This window comes from Leuresthes tenuis, unplaced genomic scaffold (genome assembly GCF_036924035.1).
Source record: "Leuresthes tenuis unplaced genomic scaffold, fLeuTen1.0.hap1 SCAF_5, whole genome shotgun sequence".
NCBI lineage: Eukaryota > Metazoa > Chordata > Actinopteri > Atheriniformes > Atherinopsidae > Leuresthes > Leuresthes tenuis.
Window position 1 is genome coordinate 9,441,175 of NW_027325359.1, and position 23,678 is coordinate 9,464,852.

Genomic DNA, 23,678 nt, shown 5'->3' on the forward strand with positions numbered 1-23,678 from the left:
GTAAAATAACAAATCATTCTCAGATTCAGCAGCTCACTAATTGGATGATGTTAATAGAAGTTGATTTTTTCGTTTTTGAGTGTTCCCCCTCAATCCTCTGCTGTGGGCTGATGGTTTGTATCTAATGGAAAGTCAACTAATGCAGCATCTTGTTGAAACGTCCCTCTCCAAGGTTCTGAAATATGCTTTCCCAAGCATGCGTCACGTGACTTCACCCAGCACTGCCTAGCTCAGCACCGAGCCTACTGGTTTCTGGAGATTTCATGTGAGAAACGGACCTCGAACCCCCTTCCCTCTCATCTTGCGTCTGTGACTCTTTTTCTTTTTTTCGGTCCCCTACTCTTTTTTTCTCCCCTGACAATCGGATAATGAGAACCTTCAAAGCGCTCGGAGTATGACAAAACATTTTAGGATGCTGGACTTGTGTTCCTCGTTTTGTTCCTCTCTTTTTACTTAAATGCCAACACGGTGAATGCGTCGGACAGAGTGGACGAGCCTGCTGCTAGAGGTCCGCATTCGGAAAGTCAACATCGTGTCCTTCTTTATTTGACTTCAGAAGGATGTAACGACCGATCCGTCTTGTGCGGCTGAAGTGTCCTCATCAAAATGCAAAAAGGAATACGACTTAATGATGGGCATGTCACCTACCTGGGGCTTTTGGCAAAGAAAGATGGTACGAGGCGAGGGTGCTTGAGCAAAAAGAGCTCAGACAACACAAAATGGCACACAAAGTGGTTTGCTCTGTTGCAGAATATGCTCTTTTATTTTGAGAACGAGTCCAGTTCTCGACCCTCGGGATTATACCTGTTGGAGGGATGCATATGCGACAGGGCGCCTTCACCAAAGCCCTCACAGTCAGCCAGGGAGTGTTTGGAAAAGCAGGTAGGGAGAGTGTGTGCGTGCGCTCACACACATGCACGACTCCGCTCCTTGTCTGCTTTATTGTTTTCTCAGTCTTTCTGCTGAAATACTGATTATGATGATGTGCGAGACTAAGAGTACAATCAGCCCCTGAGCCTCTGAACTCTTATTTCCAACAAGGTGCTGTTCTTTAAATCTGCATGAATTATCCTCAAAACCCATCGCGTGATGACCTCAAAACAAGTGTAGCAGAAAAGCACAAGGTTTCAGATTGCTGTATTGCATGTTATGTAATCCATGTGTTTAATGACGGGGTAACAATATCAACACTTAATGATATAACCACAGCTCTGGTAAGGAGCTATGCAGTGTCGTTTATATTGCACCAAACATGTTTTTTCTTTTTTTCTTCTTTTTTTCTCCCCCACCTTTAACTGGTAGGGTAGTTTTAAGTGGTGTGTTACAGAAAATGCTTTTCTGGGCATGTCAAAGTGATGTAATCTGGTTGGACATATATTTTGCTTTTGACTTCCAGTCATCATATTTTTTTACGTTTTAGGGCGGAGAGAGTTAGATCCTACATAATGTCCCCACCAATAAATCATGCAAAAAAAAAAAAAGTTGTCTCCTCCAGGTTTCCATCTTGTGGTGAAATCATAAAATTACAGTTGAGCCTCAGGGAAACAGCAGGGGGGCAGTGATCAGTCAGCTCTAATCTAGATGACCTGAATCGAATGAATCAGTCTGGAGTGTTACGCTGGAGGTTACACTTGCATTATTGCCAACATGTTAACTACTCTCAGAGGTCTGTCAGTGATGTCACTACCAAATGCACTTACAGTGTTATAAGCTATAAATAGCACAATTAGTCAATTTAAGTTGTAAATCGCTGTAAATTGCTGTAAATGAAGCATTGCCTTCATCTTGCTTGAATTCTACTGGCTCATTGTTCAATGAGAAACAATTTTTATTTTTTAGATAAGAAAGGCTAACAGGATTGTTAACACTGTTGTTGTGACTACAGAGTTATGGAACATAATGCTCCACTGAGAGCCTTCCTCTGCTCAGTGCCTGACTCTGTAGGTAGGGCTGCAATCCAAACTGAGGCCAGGTTCTTCCTGTGAACAGCTGCCCTTGTGCTGACAAAGCAGAATGCAACACGATGGTTAATGTTGAGCTCTCATAGTTGCTTTTAAACCCCCCCCCCCCCCCCCCCCTAAAAAAAAAAAAGAAAAAGAAAAAGAAAATCTCCCTGAAAGCTTTTTTCATTTGTTTTTGCCAACATTGCTGTTTCCTCAACAATGAGTTGTTATAAAAGTGCAAACCTGCTGAAAAGAGTGATGCACAGCTTTACAATCTTGGATATTCTACACTATTTGTACTGTGAATTGAGTTTGCAGAATTAAAGCAATGAGAGATGCACAAATAAAACATAGCTAATATGAAATGCTGCAGAAGATTTATCTCACCAAGTATACAGATTTTCAAAAAAAGCACAAATCAGAAAAAAAACCTCTTATGGTCCTGTCCCTATTTATGATTATGTGGCAAATATTTGTAAGCCACTGTAATCTCGACAATATATTCATCCTAAAATGCAGTTAGAGTGAAAATGATAATGCTTGAGCCTAAGGTTTCTATGGCAACCCTTATTTGCATCCTAAAGAATGATGCAGTTGGGAGAGGTGAAACAACAGAGAGGAGAGAGGCAGCCCGTTGCATCTCTTCTATTAATGCGAGCGCCATCCAAGCTAAATTTGTTCCTTGTGGTACTGTGGAAGGGTCAGAGTCCAATTATAGAAAACTGAGCTGGCTCTCATCGTGATAACAGCAGCACTTCAACCGGTTACAAAAGAAGTTGTCCACAAGCTGCACTATAAATCAAAAGATCTGAGTAATATGTGCCAGCAAAATAGGACTCTCTAGGGAAAATGATGTTGTTGAGGGGAGGACTCACATTAAAATGAGAGTAGATGCACGTAGAATAATTGCTTACATTTCAGTCCCCAAGGGATATAGAGCTACATAGATCTCTTATATGCTTCAGAAATATATAATTGCAGCAATAAAACAGAGGTGTTTATCTGTCAGTAGCAATTATACAACGTATCTGAGTTATTCTACTCATGGAACAATGGATCCAAACATACCTGATTAATCATTCACTACTCACTTACATTGACTGTACAGAAAGACTCACAAAATAAGCTCTGTTTTGTTTTTTGTCTGCAAAATAGGGCAAACAATCCATATGCATCAATATGGCCTGATTTATTATAGCTGTATCTATATTAGGACTGATTCTTAAAGATGCATGACTCAGCCCTAAACAGAAAGCAGACAGTGTGCTTAACGTTGCCTCACACCAGACATTCACCGTGCTCGTAGTGAAATCATGAGGGAAAACTTCAACAACATGCATGCCTCTATGCCAGAAATAGATTTTCTTTGACGGTAGGATGAATACCTAATGGATGTGAAGATGCAGGAGCAGTAAGCCATGAATAATGATTAGTTGCAGGTTGGTAGGTGCCTGTTGAACATCTATTTTATCACTCCCCATCCCCATCGAGTTTCTCTCACAAATATAGTTGCTACTGTTAAGTTGAATATCTTACAAAGTGAATAATACCAGCCCGGTTTCACCTGACCACCTGTAACACATACATTTGTCCACTTGTCCAAAATGTAGTGGCATTGCAGCCCATGGTTGAAACTTGTGTGAATGTGTTAATAGGTTGTTCCTGTAGTGTTCAGGTGACATGATGGCAATCACAAATGTTTAAGTGATATGTGTAACTGTTTAACCATACATTTTGCAACATGTAGACTTAACTATGGACCGTTAATTCTAACCTTAATCATGTCAACGTAAGGCCAAACCTGGACTATTCACAGATGAGAGCACAGTAGAAATGTAGGAGATGGCTGTTGAAAGTATTGTGTCGGACAGGTTTACGTTTGGATGGAAAGTTGGACAGTGAATGACTTCAGGTATGAACAGTTTGGAGATTGTAGGAAGTCGATGAAACTGAACGATAAAACGTAAAACTCTAAACTTCTGCTGTATCTGTGAAGGTGTTAACCAATGCCAAAATGCAACGTTGTTGCCAAATGTTTCAGTGAAACTTTTCACACCGTTTGAATGGACAGTAAGACAAGTTTGTACAAGATGACACATTGTTACGTAACCAATCTATTTCCAACCTTTTTGGCATCTCCCATCTTACAAAAAGTAGTGTCTAGTAACCATCATGTATGAAGTTTCTATGAGTTATCAACAGCACAACCACATAATCCTCTCATATAGTTTCATGTCAATAAACGTCCAAATGATCCAATATCCGATCAAAAGTCAAAGATTAGAGAAAAAGTTGAACAACATGTCTGTATATCCAAATGTTTTCCTCCTTTGTTGCCCATTTATCATCATTTCATTTTCAGGATATATCTGGTGCCACAATAAACACAATAATTTTGAACCTATGAAGGCAAGCTTCTCCTTCAGCTGCCCCACAGTAACATGTTGTTTACACATTGATGCTTCAGAAGTGACAATCTAATGATGTTGAGTATAATAACACATCAATGAGAAGGACCTAAACGGGATGTTAACTTTAATACTTTGAATACACTTGTTATTGTGCACTTATCGCCAATGTACTTTGATTTGGGTAGAATTGCATGAATTTGATGTTTTTACAGTACAGCAGTGTATTTTTGCATTGCTTTGCTGTTAACTTAAGTTAAATTCTTTTTTTCAGACTTTGTCTCATTTCATCACTTTAAAACTAGGGTTTTATTTTTTATTTTTGTCACTTTTCTTCAGCTTTGATGTGGTACCAGTATGTTTCTGTATATATTCTAGACCCGTCATTTTCAGCTGCTGTTTATTTTAGGTTCAGGTTTCGTATAGGAAACAAAAATATCACATATCTGGTTAGGCATTGATGAATTTATAGGACAGTTATTTTTTAAAGTATCTCCTGCATTGGTAACATGTCATAATTGCATTACATGATTTCCAAGTGATAATGATGATCCCTTCACTCAGAGGAGATTTTTTTATTTTTTAAATTTTTTTTCCAGAAGTTAAAAGAACTGAGTTTTGGTTCCAGATTCCTCCAGTCACTTTTAGTTGAGTAAACACAGAAAAAAATCCAAAAACAGCTGTGAACAACTGTTCACATTGACCAGAGTTGCTAGGAAACAGGTATTGCACAGTTTTTGGCTCCAGTTTCCCTGTCTTATAGCATTTCCTCCTGGGAGCTAGAGACATCCCAGGAACTGAGCTGGGGGAGGCCTGCCTCACTCTGCTCCATCAACTGCACTGGTGGGCGAGGACGATGTGGCTTCCCCAGGCTCTCTATGGTTTTAAATCATCCGCTTGATGTCTGCAGCAGAGAGGCAGTGGAACAAACACAGAAGAAACCTCAGTCAAGCTGCTCTGACGCTGATCTATCTAGAATCTATGAAATAACGAAAGATACACCCTGTGTTGAATGTATAGCATGTCAGATTATTGATAGTCCTGTTGTTTATAGCTGGAACTCATCACTTTTTCTCTCCTGTTTGTTTCAGTACTATTTCACTGTCAGCTTCACCCACGAAAACCAAAAGGCACTTGAATTGCGGACAGAAGATGTAAAAGACTGCGATGAATGGGTGGCGGCTATATCACACGCCAGGTAAAGGCACATCAGTGTTATCTGCAGAGATGGCAATTAGACACTGAACTGGTTGGTAGAGGGTAAGAAATCTTTGACTAGTGTGCTCAGACTGTCAACGGTGTTGCCATGGTTTCAAAAGTGGGGTTGAAATATGATGAATAACACAGCTGATTGCTTTAATGTGAGACGAAACTACATGCACCATTATCAAATGTTTTACTCAAGCTACATTATACAACAATGTGTGTGTGTGTGTGTGTGTGTGCGCGCTTTCATGTGTTACAGTTACAGAAACTTGGCTACCGAGCATGAGACTCTCATGCAGAAGTATCTTCATCTGCTTCAGATTGTGGAGACTGAGAAAACAGTTGCTAAGCAACTTCGACAACAGATAGAGGACGGGGAAATAGAGATTGAAAGGCTGAAATCAGAGGTAATGTTCACTGTGATTTTTTATGCTCTAAAAAAGGAGTTTAAGCAAATATGTTGTTATATACGTGAACTCAGCCCATTGCAGATCAATATAATGTCACACAAAAGCAGAATGACAACCCCAGTCAAACCTTTGATAAAAAGTTTACTCTCAATTCAAACATACATGTTTCTCCTCTGCCTTGTAGAGTACTGAACCATTTAGACTGTTTTGGTGTGAGTCTCTAAGTTCTGGAGATTTCAGTCGTAGAGCTGTCTGCCTTCTATCAGCTGTAACAAGACTGGATTTCACTTACTTTGCTGAAAGTGCAAAAAAATAACAAAAACTTAGTAGCTCAGTAGCAATGTCTCTAGCTAGAACTGTCAAGAACATCCACAAAGTTTGTTGTCACTAATTTCACATAGAAACAATTTTCTTCCTCCTGTGTTAAAATGGCTGACCATCTCACTGCACTAAGTGAAGCACATATAATGCGATGCTTGTGTTTGTGGGAATCGATGTAAACAATACAAAGGACTATGTAGACGATGGTTCTTCTGATGAATACTGAGCAATGAAAAAAAAACAAAAAAAATCTAAATCACGCACCAAGGCCCAAACTGTTCAAAACTCCTGTTTTATTTTCAGTAAGCCTGGACTTGATATAAAGTCATGTCTTAACATTCAATGGGCAATATATGGCTATCTTATATATATATTGTTGATAGAGAAACTGTCTAAATATGTATATGAGAAGTGCAAATGGGAGAAAAGCTTGTGAAACCTTGTACACATCCAGTAGATCTGAATACTCATTATTTTGCCTGAATGACATCCTTTGATGGTGCTCCTTAAACTACCATGTGCTGTTAAAATGTCCATGCTTTGTTCTGCTTAAAAAGTTTAAAGGATTTTCCATTCACAGTATAACCAAATGCGATGCAGCCACACACACACCATCAGTCAAACCTACAGTAAAAAGACTTCCTGGCATATTAAGACTACATCACCACTAATATTTCAGGAAAACCCCATTCCGGGGATTATTGTAGAATATTGCTGTGTTTGTCTCATATGTGGAAACTAGTGTGAGAGGACCAGTTGCGTTCTGGCCAGCCGCTCTCCTCTTTGCATGTTCTCTTGAAAACAATGGCTCCAGTATGCCCATGTTCCCAGCCTTATTCCTCAGATCAAATAGAATATTCACTTTAATGTGCAAATATGATGCTTAAAATCAAATGATGTCCTGAATATGCATGAACTCTGCTTTATATTGCATCTCTTCTATGAAGTGCAGTGACAATTAACACCCTTAGTGGCTTCAAAGCAAAAAGGAGAAACCTTAGATTTAAACTGTTCGATGTAACCTCAAGAATGTTTTTTTTTTCAACTTCACCTGCTGTCAACACACATGCAAAACGCTTTGAAAGCTACGTATTTCATCAGAATATCAAGTTACGAGCCAAAATGAACACAGCAACTTCATTCAGGCTGGGGGTTTTTTGTGATGACAGTGGCCACAGGTCCTGTCCTGTTGAGTCACTCACTTTGTTTACAGCTGCCACAGTAAGTGAGAGGAAGAGAAGTGTGTAAGCGGGAATGATTGGTCTTTCTTGCGGTTGTTTCCTTGACAGATCGCTGGGCTGCTCAAAGATAATGAGAAGATCCATGCCAGCCCTGCAGCTGCCCCTACTGATGATGACTCAGAAATCAAGAAGATCAAAAAGGTAAAGTGTGTAATCTCATCTTGTTGCTTTTTTTCATATGTTGTATGCTTAGACATTGACAGACTTTGTTTTCTGCTCCAGGTCCAGAGCTTTTTACGAGGCTGGATTTGCAGGAGGAAGTGGAAGACCATCATCCAGGATTACATCCGCTCGCCTCATGCAGAGAGCATGAGGAAGAGGAACCAGGTGGTGTTCAGCATGTTGGATTCAGAGGCAGAGTATGTCCAGCAGCTTCATATCCTGGTGAACAATTTCCTGAGGCCACTACGCATGGCCGCCAGCTCTAAGAAGCCACCTATCACCCATGATGATGTCAGCAGCATATTCCTCAACAGGTTGGCTCTTTTGTCCCGCAAAGTTCTTTTGCTGATTCTTCTGAAGAACATAATCATCTTGTTAGATTCTCACTGTCAGTAAAGCTTTGTTTGTACTTTGTGTTCTCATGAGCATGTTCACACATTTTAGTCATTAATGTCAGTGTCGTGAGACACCAGTACATAATCCATAGATTGTACATTTAAAATCCAGATGCAAAAATGTATTTTTTAAATCCAAAAGAATGTTCAAAAGTTCTTGCTGTAGTTCACAGCATATCATTGGTTAATTGATGTGCTTAAAGGTGTAGCTTCTCAGACATCCAGGCCATGCTCATCTTAAAAGTTTGAATAAGGGCAACCGGACTTCTTTTTCTTGATTCTTAAAGAGGTTTCTCCTCTCATCTGAAAGGCTTGATCCAGGAGCCTCCTACAGGCAAAACTAAAGAAGCCTTTTGCATGAGAGCTGAAAGGCCAGTTGCTCCCTGTTCAGGCTCTTAGGACTTTCTTACTGTTTGCTATAATCAGTCACATAGGCAGTAAAGACAGCAGTCTGCATGTACTCTTTTTTGCCTATTCAAAATCATCCACTTGGATGATATTACTGGAGCTACAAATAAAAACATTTCTGAAGGCTAAGCTGTATTCAGTCTCAGCAGAATTGTGAAGCTCCTTTTTTGTCTGAGGTTGCAGGATTAAAATTTGAAAATATTTTCACTAATTTCTTTATGAATTTTTTTTTTTGTATTTCAGTGAAACCATTATGTTCCTACATCAGATATTTTACCAAGGTCTGAAAGCCAGAATAGCAAGTTGGCCTACATTAGTGCTGGGTAAGTATCCTCTTTTCTACTATCTTTGCTCCAGTGTCATAACTTTCCCGAATTACTCCACCCTCACCACAGTTTTGTGTTTTCTCGGTGTACAGCCGATCTCTTTGACATCTTGCTGCCCATGCTTAACATCTACCAAGAGTTTGTGAGGAACCACCAGTATAGCCTACAGATCCTGGCTCACTGCAAACAGAATCGGGACTTTGACAAGCTGCTGAAGCAGTATGAGGCCAAGCCTGACTGTGAAGAAAGGACTCTGGAGACCTTCCTCACCTACCCCATGTTCCAGGTTAGCTCATTTGTCTCACTAATACACCAGAAACAAAGGCAAACCCATTTGTTTGCTGCAGAGATGCAGCCTGGAGCCACATTTTGGAATGCATTCTTATGCTCTGGAAGCTTAAAACAAATTCTTCTCTAGACATTTAAAGGCTTCCCTTTGGATGTACATTTTACCAACCCAATCCTAGAGGCCATTTTACTCTGTAGATATTCAAAGGTGAAACTCTTTAAAGGGCTTTCACTGCTTTCATTGAAATGAAAACAAAAAAGCTCATCACTGAAAGTAAAAACTTAGAAGATTAATCAAACTATCCCCCAAAATGTCTAAGACTGATGCTTCCACCATACTTTACATTACAAGACAGGTCATTAAACTTGTACAAGTGAATAAGGTGTTGCATTTACACAAGATTAAAAATACTTTATGTTTTATTTTTGACAGCTGATTTGCTTTATTATTCAGGAGTTTATAGTGTACCAAAAAGTTTGGTCTTCAGCAACTTAATAGTTACTTAACAGTCGCCAACAGATGCAACGATAGATGATAACAGAGAGCTTATCAATGTTAGGTTTACAGTAAGTGAAATACATATTTGGTTAAAAAATAATTAATTGTAAAAAGGAAGTGTTAAACCAGCTGTTTATCGAGGATGGATTTGGTTTAACAGACATTTACAAACAATAACAATAACATGCAGCCTTAATGATCCCCAAGGAGCAAACTCAAGTGTTACTTCAAACCAACATTTACATGTAGGATGCTGAAAGGTGACAGTCTCCCCAGGACAGGTGGCCAGTCCATCATAAACAACATTTACATGACAGGGGAGAAATATAAAAAAGTAAATATAGCACAAAATGCAGGTTTATAATAATGTAAAGAGATGTAGTGCTAAAACAATATACAGTAAGTTACAGTGATATAGAATTATTTTTAATAGTCTATACATAAGATGTGTTGTAAACATAGCAAATTACATTGGTACTCTTATTATTCCCACAATCTGGTTTGAATAGTGTGATGGCTTGTACAGGCCCAACTGCTATCTTTGCAGGCTCTCTATAGAAACCAGTATCCCATGCATTAAGTAAGGTGTGTAAGGCTACTACATACTTTTCTCAAGACTCAAGCTGCAGCTGATGGCAAGCTACTTCAACAATGCACCGAATTGAAATTTTTAAAAATATCTACAGAAGTAGGATTAAATCACAAAAAGAAAAAAGCTACAACAAAATAAAAGGTGACTGCAAAATCAGAGTGGGTCTAAATAATTAATAAAAAGAGTGGCTTTTATAGAAACTGTGCTACCAAGTTTGACTAATTTGTACTTTAAGTGACGCAACATTTCCATGGATGTTTCTGTCACAGTCAGAACTTCTAAGATCTTTAACATAGCATCATTGATCAGCAGGATTGGCTGGTATTTGCCTAGTTTTGTTCAGAATATCCTTGCTATGCTTTTCTTATGTAAAATAAGGGGTTTCTGAGCTCTGTCTTAAATAACAGCTCCTTTTTGGCAACGCAGGCAGTTTCACAATAGTCTGCTCTGTTGGGGCTTACTGTTGGCTCTGCTGTGTTGATGATACATTTTGCTGATGAGTTTAATTTGGTTCTATTTCTCATTATGCGTTTGTTGTTGTGTACATTTGTTATTGCATGTGGGTATAACTCCCCTGTTGCTTTTTGTTTTGTCTTGCCAGATTCCCCGCTACATCCTTACTCTCCACGAGCTTCTGGCCCACACACCCCATGAACATGTAGAGAGAAACAGCCTGGACTATGCCAAATCTAAGCTGGAGGAGCTTTCCAGGTATTCATCACAACCACAACATGCATGGTGTCTCAAAAAAGCATACACAAGGGCGTAGGTTAGATTTTTATGAGACACAGAGAAGCCTTGTTGTTAACAAAACTCAAAATGTGCTTGCTTGTGAAGTTGAAGATTTGTTGTGTTCAACATTTAAGATGAGAATGATGCAATGTCGTCTTTTGTAGAATAATGCACGATGAGGTGAGTGAAACCGAGAACATCAGGAAGAACTTGGCAATAGAGCGCATGATCATAGAGGGCTGCGAAGTCCTCCTTGACACCAGCCAGACGTTTGTAAGACAAGGTAATTTCCGCCTCTGAGTGTTGAACTTTGGATCACAACAGACAGATTTCCTGTCCCTCCACATCACATGCCTGACAGCCTGATCTCGCATGCTGTAAGGTGGGTGGGCGGGGGATGGGGTTTTGACACCCTCTGGGGAACAGTAAACACTACTCACAAGGAGAGTCTTTGATTTCCAAATGTAATTAGACTGTTCTGAGGCGATCTGATGATGAATCTGGAATTGTAAATGTCAGATGTTCCCTGCAGGCCTTGATGGGTAAACAGACACGGTATCTTATTTAATCCTTAGTATCGTATGTGACTTTAAACTTACGACACGTTTATATAATTTATTTGCTTATCCCTTGCTCTGTTTTTTCTTACCTATTGTCCTTGCTTATCTCCCATCTACTCTGTATATCTGTCTGTTTTTTCTTCTATATGTACTCTTTATTTTATTTCTTGCATGCAGGGTCTCTTATCCAGGTGCCAATGAGCGAGAAGGGCAAGATCACCCGTGGGCGACTGGGCTCCCTGTCTCTAAAGAAGGAGGGGGAGAGGCAGTGCTTTCTCTTCTCCAAGCATTTAATCATCTGCACCAGGGGTTCTGGAGGAAAGCTTCATCTCACCAAGGTGAGCCATAGCTGCTGAGCTGGCAATGCAGCTGCTCCTAATTTTGAACCTCATTCTTTTTATAGAGCCAGTTTTATTGTTACTGGCAAAGTCTTTTATTCTCACAGTGTATTGAAACTGCACTCACAAGTAATTCAGTAGCTTTATCTCTGCAGAGATGCCACTGAGCCTTTTTCACAACCACACATGTATTTTTATTTCTGAAATTCAACAAGCTAATGAACCTTGTGGTGTAAATGTATGGTAAATCAAGCAAGGATGCATCATGTTGAATCAAATGAGGCTGGTGTAAAGAAACTAAATGTAATATACATGCTATTTTCAGAATGGAGTAGTCTCGCTTATAGACTGCACTCTTATGGAGGACCCTGAGGGGACAGATGATGAGTGTGAGTGTTTAATTCATATTCTGGCTTGCAGCAAGATGATATGCACCATGTATGATGGTTTATGTAATGTTTGAGTACTACAGTGTGTTACAATGTATTAATCTTGAATAATTAAAGGCAGATAGAAGCACCAAAAAAGAGAGACAACACAAAAATGAGAGAACTAAAAGGGTGCTCAGAGATAGCATTTTGCAAAGAGAATGATTACTTTAAGAAAATTATCTAAATCTGCTAAATTATATAGTTTCTTCCTCTGCCTATCCTCTAGTTTGATCAGTTTTGCCATGGTAATTTAATGTTTTTTAGCTGAAAATGAAAAGATAACAATAATTGACCAATTGCCCTGTTTTCCACAAAATTTCTCATTTCAAAACTGCTGTTTTCTTTGTTAAATTCAACTAACTAAACTTCCCTAAAATTAAAATGTTGTTGCGTTTACTGTACATTTGCTTAAATCTGTGGAGTAAGTTACATCCGGTCTTTCTGCTCTTCTCAAAGCTAAATCAGACAAGAGTGGCCAGGACATGGAGCACCTGGACTTCAAGATTGTTGTGGAGCCAAAGGAAGGTCAGTCATTCACGGTCATCCTGGTGGCATCCTCGAGGCAGGAGAAGTCCGCATGGACCAGTGACATCAGCCAGGCACGTCAAAACATATCACAATCTCCAGCAGTCAGATAAGAAGCTAAGCATGTCGGGTGAAAACCTTCACATTACAGAACTCAGTAACATTTCCTCTGTCTTATCTGTTTACCTCACTGCCTGTGTCTTGCAGTGCATCGACAACATCCGCTGCAATGGCCTGATGATGAACGCCTTTGAAGACAATTCCAAAGTCACAGTGCCGCAGATGATCAAGTAAGCGATGTTTGCTTTGTTTGCATGCGTGGATTCTCTTGCTTTTCGAGCCTGTTTTATGTTTTTTTGTGTTTTTGCAAACAGGTCAGATTCAAGTCTGTACTGCGATGATGTGGATATTCGCTTCAGTAAGATGATGAACTCCTGCAAAGTGCTTCAGATTCGCTATGCCAGCGTCGAGCGCCTGCTGGAAAGACTGACTGATCTCCGTTTTCTTTCAATTGACTTTCTCAACACCTTCCTGCACTCCTATCGCGTGTTCACCACAGCTGATGTGGTGCTAGATAAACTCATCACCATCTACAAGAAGCCCATCAGTGCCATCCCTGCTCGGTGAGTCATGTTACATTAGGACAGACTAGAAAGTTGCGAGTTTGTTCACGACTCTTAAAATAAACCAAAAAAATCATTGGTGAAGTTCCTGGCAGTCCTCAAGCCCTTACCATACAGCATAAGGATGAGAGTGATTCATGAAGAGGGTGAAATTCTTAGTCTTTTAGTTTCAAATTATACCATAAAATTGCTTTTTTCTAATTTATAAATACATTTAGTATTTACTTCTTTTTATTTTAACACATCTAAACAGTAAACAACAACAAATACACCAGCAAATTATGAAAACATTTCAACAACATGGCAAACAGGTGCCACGTATGGAACATGGTCATCAACAATGTCATGGAAATTATCAACATCTATAATACGGTGATTTTGTCGGTCGTTTCTTACCTTAAATATGATGTTAAATTAGAGGATTGTGGTGTTCAGGTATGTTTGTTATGTGGGTAGTGTGATAGAATTTACTCTTACCTCATTAAAGGATTATGGTTAGGTAATAGCACTTAACTGTTTACCTCATGTGAGGTACTGAAAATATTTAGTCAGGGTTAAGAACATTTTGGTTGGGCAATAAAAATACACAAAAACCTTTTTTCTTGTGCAGATATGATTCACTCTCCCATGGCAACCCTTCTTGCGACTCTTACTTCACCAGCCTGGAAGACCCTGCATGTCCAAAAGTGACACTTTAGGGTTACCCTACGTGTTAGAATATGACACAGCAGACTCCTGTTGAAGCATCGGTTTGTGATGAGTTGGAAGTGAGAACAGATTTTCCGGCACCACAAACCCAAAATGACTGCAGCCAAATGACAAACTTAAGGCCTCATTATAGTTGTCCACAAACCAACGTGTGATGTTCAGTGGTTACGGTCATCTTTTTTTGACAGTGTAAGTTCGAGATGCTGTATTGATATCTTAAAGTCACTGAGTTTTAGAGTTTTATATGTGCATTTGAGGACTGAGTACAGAGAATCAGCAGGCAATGAGGCAATGCTCTATGGTGCTTCAGATCACTGCGTGTGCATGGATGTGCACAGATATGTGTGTTCTTTGTGACTGGGGCCAGACCCTTGCGCTTGGCTGGGAGTGTCTTAACTGTGATCTGTCGCTCTATGGCAACCGTTCTCAGTGCTGCAGGACCCCACCCTCCCCTCCCTTTTCCTTCTCCTTGTCTGCTAAAGATCCATAGTGTGAAATACTGAGTGAGTGTTGCATTGGAGACTAACTCACTGTGCTGGGTGTCTAGAGTGGGGACCCAACTGAGGGGTTCAGATCAGGGAGAGCTCACCGTGTCTATGCCCTGCAGTATGCTCTCCTGTGGCACTTGTCATGTCACTGTGAGACACCTACACTTGGCTGCTTATGTCAGCAGTGGCCATGCGCACTATCATTTGCTGTGCTATTTATGGGAACCCGTGAGGTCGGCAGGAGGGTGGCAGGGAGTGGGAGAGGTTTACTGAAATGCTGCAGTCTGTATCCTGCTCTAAAACGTCGAGACATGGTTGCAAAAAGACTTCTGATGGGTGGGTTGACTTGTTTTGCATGAATTATTTAGGAGGTGTTGTCTGTTGAACGAAGCCCTTTCTTAAAACTTAAAGTACACTTTTCAAGTACCAAATAACCACAATCCTCTATCATTACATAAAATGTACACATATATATATGTATATCTACCAATTCCTGCAGGTCCCTGGAGTTATTCTTTGCCAGCAGTCAGAACAATAAACTCCTGTATGGAGAGCCTCCCAGCTCCCCCAGGGCCAGCAGAAAGTTCTCCTCTCCGCCTCCTCTTGCCATTGCCAAGAACTCATCCCCCAATCGACGCCGAAAGCTCTCTCTCAACATTCCCATCATCACCGGGGGCAAAGCTCTTGACCTGGCTGCCCTCAGCTGCTCCTCAAATGGCTATGCAAGCATGTATTCCTCCATGTCCCCATTCAGTAAGACCACCCTGGACATTAACAAACTCTACGTGTCCAGCCCTATCTCGAGCAAAATCTCTGATGAAGGAGATGATAAGAAGGACAAGGCGGAGGATACCTCGGTGTGTAAACAAGGTAGGTCCAATGCATTCATTCCAAGCAAACACTGCCAAGTTTGCTTTGCTGTAACAATCTCTTTAAGGGCCTTAACGTTTACCTCTTTATGTTTGCCACAATACAGATTTGTCTGTACGAGAAGAAAGTGATAATGATCAAAACCAGAGTGATGACGGTGACCCAGAAGCATCTCCCACCAAATCTCCAACCACACCAAAAAACATCAAATGCAAAAACTCCTCAGGTACATGGTGTCCTAAACTAGTAGATGAGCACAAATTCAGAATTTGATATCCACGCTTTCCCCAGAAGAAAACCATAGTTTTAAGTTCTTTAGGTGGTAACTAACTGCTAACTAGCTTTTTATGTGGAAAAAAAAATGACATAGCCATAAGTTGCATTGACCGATGTGTTATTCAACAGACACACAAACAAAAAAGCATACATCTGTTGGTTGATGGTTCTAAACATGTGGGGAAAGCCAAAGCTTGGGTTCTGTAGGTGTTAGGGAAACTTGTGTCATAGCAACTACATCAAAAGCGTGCTTTCCCTGCCGCCCCCAGTAATGAGGCTGTCTCATTGGTGCCAAGATTATATTTGCCTTCTTAATCGTTGGACTAAATTACACAAAGGATTTAAAAAAGCAAAGCCTGCTCAGGAATGTGTGAATTAACTCAAATTTGTGACGCAGTGTGACAGATTCGTATCGGCTTATGCTCTATCTGTGTTCCAAGGATTCGAACATAGCAGAGTGCAGAGAATCTGTTGATTCCTCTGTTATGCTGATATTTGGCAGCTATATTTAGCTGCAACCATCTTGAATATCAAAGCCTCTTGGAGAGGAAGGTCTGGGGGAAATTGTTGTGCTGGCCTATAGTGCACCCTAGTGGAGGTTTGTGATATTAGAAACAAACCATCTTGCAGATTTTTCTCAGTAATGTGGCCTCTTCTTTTTTTTCTTTAGTTTTTGTTATGTCAGTTCAGCTTTAATGGCACAATTGTTTTGTCCTTTTTTGTTCTTCTCTGAAGAGTTCTCTCTGTTTTCCTACAACAATGGCATGGTCATGTCCTCTTGTCGAGAGCTTGACAACAACCGCAGCGCTCTGTCTGCTGCCTCCGCCTTTGCAATTGCCACAGCAGGGGCCAACGAGGGTACACCAACCAAGGAAAAGTATCGACGAATGTCCCTCGCCAGCACAGGTACTCACCTAACCGCTACTCTATAAAAACTGAAATTTAGCTTCACCTGTGCTTCATCATAACCAGGCTACTAGGGAACTGCAAAACCGCCTGCGGTGATCTAGAATTTCTGGATTCCCCGAAACAATGCTCGTCTTTGTTGCCTCTCATTTTATCGTTTTTCTGCAGGTTTTCCAACAGATCAGAGAAATGGAGACAAAGAGTTTGTGATCAGACGGGCAGCAACCAACAGAGTCCTGAATGTGTTGAGACACTGGGTGTCCAAACACTCTCCGGTAAACAAACAGCTTAGGACATGTTCTGATGCACTGTTTCGAACAGCAGTTTCAGATGCACTACTTAATAACAGTGATTTTAACATAGCTATTTTTCAGCTACACATATCCTTATCCATAACACAGAGATTATTTCTTTGGGGACACATATTCTATGATTAATAGACCATAGAGGGGTATCATTAAAATGGAGCATGACTATTATTATGGAAGAGTTGTTTGATTTTTACTAAGATTGTTTTTAATGAACCACTTGTATCCGTGTTATCTGTACCTTTTCAGGACTTTGAGAGTAACAATGAGCTGAAGACAAAGGTCATTGCCTTCCTTGAGGAAGTGATGCATGACCCTGAGCTGTTGACCCAGGAGAGGAAAGCAGCAGCCAACATCATCAGGTAGAGCTGTTTGCTATTTTGGTTTTGGGATTAAAGTGTATTGCTTTGTCTCATTACTACAAAAGCAATTTCCTGTGGAAACACGTTCAAACTGATGCTGGATGAACACTCGTATTTAAACCAAATGTCACTGAGATCAGCAATGAGCTAATCAGTCAGTGAATGTTCAGTCATATTTGCCAGTTTACACAGTAACAAAACGACATTTCAGAAAAAAAGAGCAGAAGAAACACAACAACAAAACCAAAAACGCATTCAGAAAATACAGCTTTATGAAAACAGTTTGTAAAGCGTGTTGTGGTGTCCTGGAAGCTTCTCATTTGCAGCATGCAGTCAATATATTTCTTTAGAATAATGTAAGGCAGAACAATAATTTACTCATAGAATTTTATATGAAACATTAAGCGCATTCTGATGATTATAATCTCTTTGTCTCCTACCCTAAAACTGGACACTTAATCAGATTGATTTGACAAAGTCGTGACATACTAATGTTGTAACTACAGTTTAGCTGGTTGAAGAGAGGATGCAAAAGGGTCCTGGGAGTTAAAATTGAATACCACTAAGTTTTTAAAGACGAATTAATGTTGAAATCCTGCTTGTTTGTGTTTGTTTTTCTGAGCTTTACCTATTTTTTCTGTCCTTCAGGACTTTAACTCAGGAGGATCATGGTGACAATCAGATCACCTTAGAAGATGTGACACAACTGGTGAGTAAAGTCAGCTGCTGTCTGTGTCGGTCCCTCCACCCCCTTATCTTCACTGCTCCAGTGAAGATAAGACAACAGACACTCAATAGTTCACACAATAGCAAAATGAGCTACTGTGAAAGATACTGTTTCATTGTTTCATCATCTTTTTTTTTTCTTTTACGGTATTTGATTAAATGATCATGAAATGATTTTTTTTACCGGCATTGTGTTTATACAGCTGTTATCCAGGATACACATGTTGGTCTCTTATCTGACCCAGTTTGTAGAAATATCTACACCTTTGTTTCAGTTTAAATACAGCTTGTTTTCACGCTGATTTTCACAACCTTAACTACCCGGTTAAGATTAGGCTTCATATTCAGACGATTAGAGCGAAGAAAAACACTGCGGCTTGCCCTAAAAAAGACCCTTTAACAAAGACAATCACATCACCTTAAGCATTTAAAAAAAATAAAGTAGCAATTCATGTCCCTGTTCACCAATAACATGATTTCCAGGACAACCGCTTGCACCAACACACTTGACTTCAACGACTATAATTGCTTATGACCAAACAAGTGGTTGAATCCCACCAGCACTGCCCACCAGCCAGTTATAAATGTGAAAACCTGTTAGATAAAAGGTGAAACATCTTGTAAAACCAAGATGAAGTCCCCTTGTCTTCATTTATCAACTTTGCATTACTGTAACCTGGATCAAGTATTTACCTTTTTTTTTAAAACTGCTAATGATTTTCGGGCTGTTTTTCATCTGTTAGGTTGGAGGGGGGAAGGCAGATCCTTTTGAGAGCCACTCCGCATTGGAAATTGCAGAGCAGCTCACTCTGCTGGACCACCTGGTCTTCAAAGACATCCCCTATGAGTGAGTGCCATCACGTCTCAGCTGTACATATCTAAGGAGTTCACTATTTAATCCCTATGTGTCTTTATTTGATCATTTTACAGGGAATTCTTTGGTCAAGGATGGATGAAGAATGACAAAAATGAGAAGACACCATACATCATGAGAACAACAAAGCACTTCAATGATGTATGTTACAAAAAAAAGACCCAACTCAATTGATTATATTAATTTTTCTAACATAATCTGTCTAAACTACCACTACTATTTACCTTTACTCTGAAAGATAAGCAACCTGATTGCCACAGAGATCCTGCGGTGTGATGACTTGGTCAATCGGGTAGTTGTGATCGAGAAATGGGTGGCTGTGGCTGACATATGCCGCTGTTTGCATAACTACAATGCCGTGCTTGAGATCACCTCCTCTCTCAACCGCAGCTCTGTTTTCCGCCTCAAGAAAACTTGGCTTAAGGTTTCCAAGCAGGTGCCCATCTCAATATACACTGCATATGCTGATTCTACCAGAGGTGCACTGGATTGTCTATAAAATGTGTTCATAGTTAACTTTTTTTGTTTCTAGACAAAAGCATTAATTGACAAGCTGCAAAAACTGGTGTCCTCAGAGGGGAGGTTCAAAAACCTGAGAGAGGCTTTGAAGAAGTGAGTTCAGTTCAGGGACACACTTTTGAACTAGAACAATAAAGGAAAAGCAGAAGAAGTGAATAACAAGAGTTTGTCTCGTCTTCCCTACCTTCAGCTGTGATCCTCCCTGTGTGCCCTACCTGGGGATGTATCTCACTGACCTGGCTTTCATTGAGGAGGGTACGCCAAATTACACAGAAGACAACTTGGTCAACTTCTCAAAGATGAGGATGGTAGGATGCTCAGTTATCTGTAATGTGATAAACTTGTACAAGTTTCTGTGTTTAAAGTCAGAAGGTAACATCCTGGTTCTTTGTTGTTGTTTTTTTAGATTTCTCACATCATCAGAGAAATCAGGCAATTTCAACAAACAGCATACAAGATTGACTTGCAACCAAAGGTAAATCCATGCTGTTGTAAGACCATAGACCAGTGGTTCTGACTTGTGATGCCATGAAATGAGCTATGTCTTAATTCAATGCAAAGTCTAAGTGTTCTGTACAATGTAAATGTTCTGATCAGGGATTTTTAAGGGCTATAAATATTTAGCTCTTTTATTGGGTCAGATATAAAAATTAGAAAGTGAGAGAAAAGCAGTCATGTCCATGTCATCCACGATCCACCATCAGGAGCAGCAACACATCAACAACGACCAATACAGCTTCAAAAACTAAACATGGAGTAATTCAATGGTCATAGTTTTGAGCTTCGTTTACGACTGTTTGTTTGATATTGGAAAGTTTTCTCCATATCTTTATTTTTCTACCTTGATTACTCCACATATCTGTTCTATTTGTATGTCCATCTCATAACTTAGGGCACCTTTGAGGGTGTGGTGAAGTCCATATATTGATAGTTTTGTGAGAAGAAACCTATGCAGTACTGAGCTGGTTGCTTTATTGCTGGGGCTGAGCACGATTAATGCATGCTACTGTCAATGATCAGCCAAACATCACTTTTAGTTGTCAGAGATGTCTTGCTTTGAAAATATAGAGTAATAACAAGTCATTGAAATTCTTTAACTTTTCCTTACTTTTGACATCTTTCAGGTAGCCCAGTATCTGCTGGACAATAGCTCTGTGCTGGATGAAGAAAGCATGTATGAGGCCTCACTCAGAATTGAGCCCAAAGTGCCCAACTGATGAGGAGGAGGGTGGTGCTCCACACTTTATTTTCTCTGTTAATATTACTCATTGGTTAACGGGCATGTTAACATTTGTATAGCTGTAAATGTTTAAGATATTTGCTCTTCTGTATAGTAGATGTTTAAGGCTGTTTGATGACACAAAACATTGAGTGTATCTTTTTTGTTTGTGGCCATGATGACACCCGCTTAGGACTTTCTTTTTATTTCTTTGGCGTAATTTAAGAAATAATAATAATAATAATAACAATAATAATAGAGGTCACTTTAGTTGCATGCAACTGTGTTTTCTTGGTGACCAATGACATTATTTTGCATCATGTAATACTATGTCCAATTTGCACTTTCTGAGCACTCGTGCTGCTGGCCGTTGTTCTCTTGGCTTGCGTTTTATTGATCATCGGAGTTCTCTGCGACCAATGTAGCAATGTATAAATGAACTGTATAAAATCAGGTAAAAGAGCACAGAGAATAAAAAAATCCAACTGCATTTTTAAGAGAGGGAACACTGATCAATGGATATGACAGCAAGGTATCCAAAGCATAAGCGTCTCTGTGCTTCCCAGACCAAAACAAGAGTGATTTGTTTCTTCTCTTCTGCGCTCTACTCTAAAGACAGAGGTTCCCAACTGCTTTGCCACAGTTTCAGCCCAATGATACCAATCGGGCATGAAACTAGATGAAGTGCCAAGCGCTGCGTCATGTTGTTGTTATTCAAAACTATTCACCTGCTTCACCTCAGCTTTATTGATGTAGACGGTGGTGTGTGTCTTTGCCCCCTCCCTCCTAAAATCATTGATCAGCTCTTTGTTTTTGTTTTTTTTACACTGAGATATAGACTGACCATTGAGCATCATCACTGTTTTTCACCCAATCAATGACACCGATGCTGGACACACAACCCCGCAGGGCTAGGGCTCAGGTTGTATTGACCACCACAGTGGAGGAGGTGGAGGTGTCAATCCGAAATGTCTAAGGTTTGTTTGGGATGAACAGAGAGCATAATACTCAAGACCAGAGCTCACTTTGCCAATCACTTTGATCTAAAAACAGCAGAGATTGACAACTTTAGAGTAAATGTGACAGGGCATGATGGAAAAATTATGGATAGGCAGGACAAAGCTTGGGAACCTCTGCTCTAAGATCATTGTTTACATTAAACTAAAATGAACAAAGATCGAAGTGTATTTTCATTTACTGGAAAGCAATTCATTCTCTTTGTTGCCTGTTGACACGAGGTGCCTAAAGCCACCTAAGGCAATTCACTTCAACTGATGGAATCAGATATGAGTTATGAGTAACAATTTAGAGTCATTAGGAAGGCTTACATGTTAGAAACTGGTATGATTTAAGGTGACGAATCCGTCATCTGAATTTTTTTGCAGCTCTTAAAGCACACCTTTACAGTACAGTGAATTTCCCCTTAGCTTAAATTTCTGTTTGTTTGTTTGTTTTTTTACCCATGAAAAAAAGATCACATGCCATTGTAAGTATTGTACCTTCAGGTCCGGGTTCTACTTCTGTAGAGAAAAAGGTTGTTGCTCTTCTGTAATTTAAAGACAATCTGTCCTTCTTGCTGTTCCAGTGATTGTGGAACGTGACTGTATATCATTCTGTTATATGCATTGCTGTTAAAATCTATGATAAAATGTATGTGAATGACCTCTGCCTGCAGCATTCAAACACTATTTTTGTAGTAGTACAAAAGAGAGTAACCTGCTCTTTATATGAAAATGGGAAAGTATTTTGTACTTTGTTGTTAATTCACTTCACTGAGATGTGCTGTACATTTTGTACATGCAACCTGGCATATTTCTCAATGTGGAACGTTGTAATCCTTTAAAAAACAAGTTGTATTTCAAGCTTAACACAAAATGCTTCAACAGTGTGGTCTTGAAACCATGACTTAGAAGTAGAACACGACTTCAGAGTGTTTTGCATACTGTAATCCTGTCTATAATCATTTCTGTTAGCAGGAATATAGTAACGTAGTGCTTATTCTGTGAATATTTGTATGTATTTTTACTATGTATGTACAGTACACTTTTAAAGCTCATGTGGTAGGCATGCAACACCTTCACAGACAGAATAATACTATATACTTATACTGTATACACTTATACATGCACATACTCTTATAAGGTATTTAAACAAATAAACATTTTGCTGTTAGCAATACCCAGTGGTATGAAAATTATCTTTCAACCCTCATGTTTCCACAGCTTAAGAAATATTCCCAGTTTTGTACGAAAAAAAAACCTGAAAAGAAGAAAAGACATGAAGATGAAAATAACAACAAGAAAACAAAAATATGTTTCCCGATTACCTCTTGCTAATAAATCCATTTTATCTCAGGGGCATTTTTGTCTCAAGTGTTTTTGTAGATCTATCAGTTCACATCTCGCTCATTTGAGGTGAATAAATAGAATATAGCCTGAACGTATTTGATATCATAACCAAGGCTCTGTCGCAGCACTACATTGTAGCCAACTGTGTTGGAACAAAAAAACAGTTTGAGCCATGGACAGGCCTTGAACTTACTGTTAAAGTTAGAATGACAGTTTCATTGTACAAGGAAAAGCTCTTATTTTCAGGTCTAGAGTTGACCCTTATATCAAGAAAGGTTGGGAAGGTTTTCAAAAGAAGAACAAAAACCTAAGTATGTAATTTGTTATTTCATTTGAACATTTATTCAACAGACACAAATGTCAAATATTAATCATTTTCCATGTTTTCATTGACCAAAAAGAATAAAATTAAATTCCAGCAACAAGCTACTTTTAAGTCTTCTGATACTCACTCACCCCTGCTAACATCAGTAGAATCTTAAAGAAGTGTTGCACAAATTATTTTACCTTTTGTTAAAAGATTTTTCATTTCCACCTCTTCATGTCCTTCCATTGACCTGAATGCATCACAACACTGTTATGGAAGATTCAACAGTCAGCAGATTATTGAGCGTCAGGTGAGGGTGTCAGGATTGGGTATAAAAGGAGCCCCAACCACATGTGTAG

The 23,678-nt window shown here is 39.5% G+C and overlaps 1 protein-coding gene across 1 annotated transcript; it reads left to right on the plus strand.

The window, feature by feature from the left end:
- The first annotated feature begins 220 nt into the window (after nucleotides 1-220).
- Nucleotides 221-22,716, plus strand: rasgrf1 (Ras protein specific guanine nucleotide releasing factor 1). The gene is made up of 27 exons (XM_072385819.1): nucleotides 221-882; nucleotides 5,443-5,549; nucleotides 5,817-5,964; nucleotides 7,578-7,670; nucleotides 7,752-8,005; nucleotides 8,738-8,817; nucleotides 8,913-9,106; nucleotides 10,801-10,910; nucleotides 11,096-11,214; nucleotides 11,669-11,829; nucleotides 12,155-12,218; nucleotides 12,717-12,859; nucleotides 12,993-13,075; nucleotides 13,160-13,408; nucleotides 15,104-15,474; nucleotides 15,581-15,700; nucleotides 16,486-16,656; nucleotides 16,825-16,931; nucleotides 17,214-17,326; nucleotides 17,975-18,035; nucleotides 18,796-18,899; nucleotides 18,983-19,067; nucleotides 19,165-19,362; nucleotides 19,459-19,538; nucleotides 19,636-19,753; nucleotides 19,852-19,920; nucleotides 20,570-22,716. Exons 1-27 carry the CDS (start codon nucleotides 607-609, stop codon nucleotides 20,660-20,662), a joined length of 3,771 nt encoding a protein of 1,256 aa, XP_072241920.1. The 5' UTR covers nucleotides 221-606; the 3' UTR covers nucleotides 20,663-22,716.
- Nucleotides 22,717-23,678: the final 962 nt, after the last annotated feature.